Source organism: Sinocyclocheilus anshuiensis, unplaced genomic scaffold (assembly GCF_001515605.1).
Source record: "Sinocyclocheilus anshuiensis isolate Anshui unplaced genomic scaffold, SAMN03320099.WGS_v1.1 scaffold1070, whole genome shotgun sequence".
NCBI lineage: Eukaryota > Metazoa > Chordata > Actinopteri > Cypriniformes > Cyprinidae > Sinocyclocheilus > Sinocyclocheilus anshuiensis.
In genome coordinates this window covers 175496-178757 of record NW_015539881.1, presented here as the reverse complement: position 1 = coordinate 178757, position 3262 = coordinate 175496, and the positions used below count along the sequence as shown (strand labels likewise).

The following is a 3262-nucleotide window of genomic DNA, read 5'->3' as shown; positions in this document are numbered from 1 at the left end:
AAACAGCGAATATATCTGTGCTGTTTAATGCATTTGAGATGTTGTGTTTTCCTCAGTGCATAACTGACATGTCACAAGTATATTTTTCATCTTTAAATGTTAGAAAGTCATGCAAACATATCCATTTTGCTGTCAGGGGTGGGCGAGGCTGACGCGAGTGAACGAGCGCATGCGCGCTAAACAGACAGAGCGCAATCAAATAGGAGTGCAATAATTAAATGTAAAACATACATTTTGCAAAAAAAAATTGTTTTTGGACATTAAATGTGTCTTTTGTAGAATTTTAAACCTACATATAAAGTGTATTTTTTATGATAGCAGTAACTGTAAGTGGACTAATTGTAATAGGTAAATCTATTAAGCTGGTAGGCCACAGTACTAATTACTAAGCTCAAATGAGTTAATGTGTGTTTCTTATAGCAGTTAAAATGTAGTCATTTTCTTTTATTATTTATTTTCATTTTTAATTCAGTGATTTTAAATGATAATTTAGTTATTTTAATGCTTTAAAGAGCAATTTTAGATTGCAGAACTGATAGCAGAACATTAGAATATTACAAACTATAAAAGGTACAGCTATAATAAAACCAGAGAGAAAGGCTGCATGGCTATAGTAATAGTATAAACTGAGACTCATTATGTTCATATTGGTCAGTAGAGGAGCTTAGATTAGCCTGACAGCTAGCCTACTTTAGACCAGGTTAGTTTCCCAGCATAAGCTGCCACAGTGACTAAGCTTGATGATGTTAAATTTGCTTAATGGAACCAAATCGTTTGACAATGAGTCAGACTAACTGAAATAAGCCTGGCTTATTTGGTTAACTTGTTTTATGAAACAGGCCTCAAGGCATGAAAAGTTATATTTTCTCCATTGCATCGTATTGCATCGAATCGCATTGTGTTAAATCGAATCGAATCGAAATCGGATCGCACTGCGTCGTAAAGCCGCCTTTCCACTGCACACGACATTCGGACACGACTGTCGGAATTCGCCCCCTAGTGGCAGTCGCACGGAAATTTCATTATAATCGTTCACGGCAACATGGGAGAGAAGCTTATCCTCGCGGTCTCAGAAAACCCCATTCTGTATGATATGGCCGATTTGTGAGCATTTTTAACTAATTTAAAATGTCCTCAAGTCAATTATGATATTTCACTATATTAGTGAGGACATTTAGCCCTCATAAGTATAGTTAAACAAGTACACAGAATAGTGTGGGTATATATACATATATATATATACACACACACACACACACACACATATACATATATATTATTATTATTATTATTAATAACTTAATACCTGAGACAAATTGCCAGGCGTTCGGCCGGGCTGATGGATTTCCGGAATGCAGTATCCTGCCTGGTAATTTTTGGGCCAACAACCTGAAGGATCTCATTAAATTCCTCTCGTGAGACCCGAAAATACTCACGGAAATCTTCCCTGTTAAGGCGCAGCTCTTGCACTAAACGGTGATACTCGCCAAGATGTTTCCTCCGAGCCAGGTAGTGCTGTACCCACACTGATTTGCGGTATTTCTTTTTGCGTCTCCAGTAAAGGAGTGCAAGAGCAAGAGCCTTTATCCTCCGTACATTCACCATGGTGAAATGAATTGAATGTCAACAATAAACAGCTATGCATATAGGACAAATGACCGCCAATAATTTTGGAGGGAAAATAAAGACAACATTAAAAATAAAATATAAAATTAAATGAATAATTTATTATTCACCAATAATCATGCATTTTTTTAAAGTTTTAAAACAAAATAAAATGTGATTAACAAAAACAATTATAATTCTCAACTTGCGCACACTGATTTGATTAAAGGACTTTGGAATACATCACATCCGGTCGGCGTGTCGCATACGGTGTAGTCGCTCAAGTTCAAATATTTGAACGCATCCGAAGCTCAAATCAGATCTGAAAATTCCGCATTCGCAGATGGTCGGCACCCCACGCAGTACGACTCTCCATTGGAAATGAATGACTTCCGGTCCAACGGCTGTCGTTTGTCGTGTGCAGTGGAAAGGCGGTTTAACTGGGGTGAATCGTGTCGCATTGCATCGGTAGCTGCTTCATATATATCTTTAATGTATCGTATCCCAGACAGCAGACAGTTTCGGCCCAGATCCGGCCCACATCTGGCCCGCATGGATTTCACATGGGCCAGATGTGGGCCGGATCTGGGCCAACACTATGTTGCTGTCTGGGTATTGTTGGCTATGGATCAAGATGCGTATCGTATCGGCCTGAGTCATGAGATGCACATCCCAAACGCACACACACATGCACACACATATTTGTATGCAAGTAAACAAACAATAAAAATTAATGAATGAATAAACCCAAGAAAGTAACATCTTATGTAATCCTGGTTCCCTGAATATGAAATGAGATATATGTTTTTCAACTTCAAACATTGTTTGAAGTTTCATCTTCAAGGTTAAAGTTGTCAAAAGTATAGAATCACCCATGTGCTATATGTTTGTGTTTATTCCAGGCGCTGAGGGTAATGGGAAAGATCATGCGGGAGTGCTGGTACGCCAATCCAGCTGCTCGGCTAACAGCACTACGTGTCAAGAAAACTGTATCCCAGGTAACTGTGGTCAAGGACGTTAAAGAGTAACACAGCAGCTTGGTGCCCCTCTCATCTCTGTCTGTCAGTGTTATTGGGACATTTCAGATGCTCAGCTGAGATGCCAAAGATTCCAGGAGTTTAAGAGGGAAATATTATCTTCTGTTGACACCTGATCGTTTGAATAATTAATGAAAGAGAGTGTATTTTTGTTTCTTAGTCAATAGATGGCGATAGAGTACTGATATACTGCTACCTCAACTGAACTTGTAAGTGCCAAATGCTTTGAGTTGCACGTTATGCTTTGTGCCATTAATGTTTTGTTTGCTGTAACTTACAAATATACAGTGTTTCAAAAAATTATTTTGAAAAGTAATTCAAAATGTCCACACACACACACACACACACACAAGAAGTATATATATATATATATATATATATATAGGTTATAACTATACAGTTGTATATATATATATTTTTTTTCAAGACCAAGTGTTGACGTCAGACAGCGTAATGTGGTCGGTAAAAGTAAGCTTGTTTTTTAGCCAAGCTTTGTGCAGATTGTGGTTTCCTGGCACCATTTTTTTTATACTGTTTTAAACAGCTCACATCACTTTTGATTGTACTGTGTACCTGCAGAAACCTGAAGGATGATTTCCTGTAAGACCTGTAATTTCTGA

The 3262-nt window shown here is 37.9% G+C and overlaps 1 protein-coding gene across 3 annotated transcripts in view; it reads left to right on the top strand.

Moving 5' to 3' along the window:
• The window catches only part of LOC107685426 (activin receptor type-1C-like), a 54733-nt gene extending 51746 nt beyond the window's left edge, over positions 1-2987 (top strand). For all 3 annotated transcript variants that reach the window (XM_016481999.1, XM_016481998.1, XM_016481997.1), the window contains exon 9: positions 2508-2987. In XM_016481999.1, the coding sequence (XP_016337485.1) occupies positions 2508-2633 (126 nt within the window). In that variant the 3' untranslated portion in view covers positions 2634-2987. The remainder of the gene's footprint in view (positions 1-2507) is intronic.
• The last annotated feature ends 275 nt before the right edge of the window (positions 2988-3262 follow it).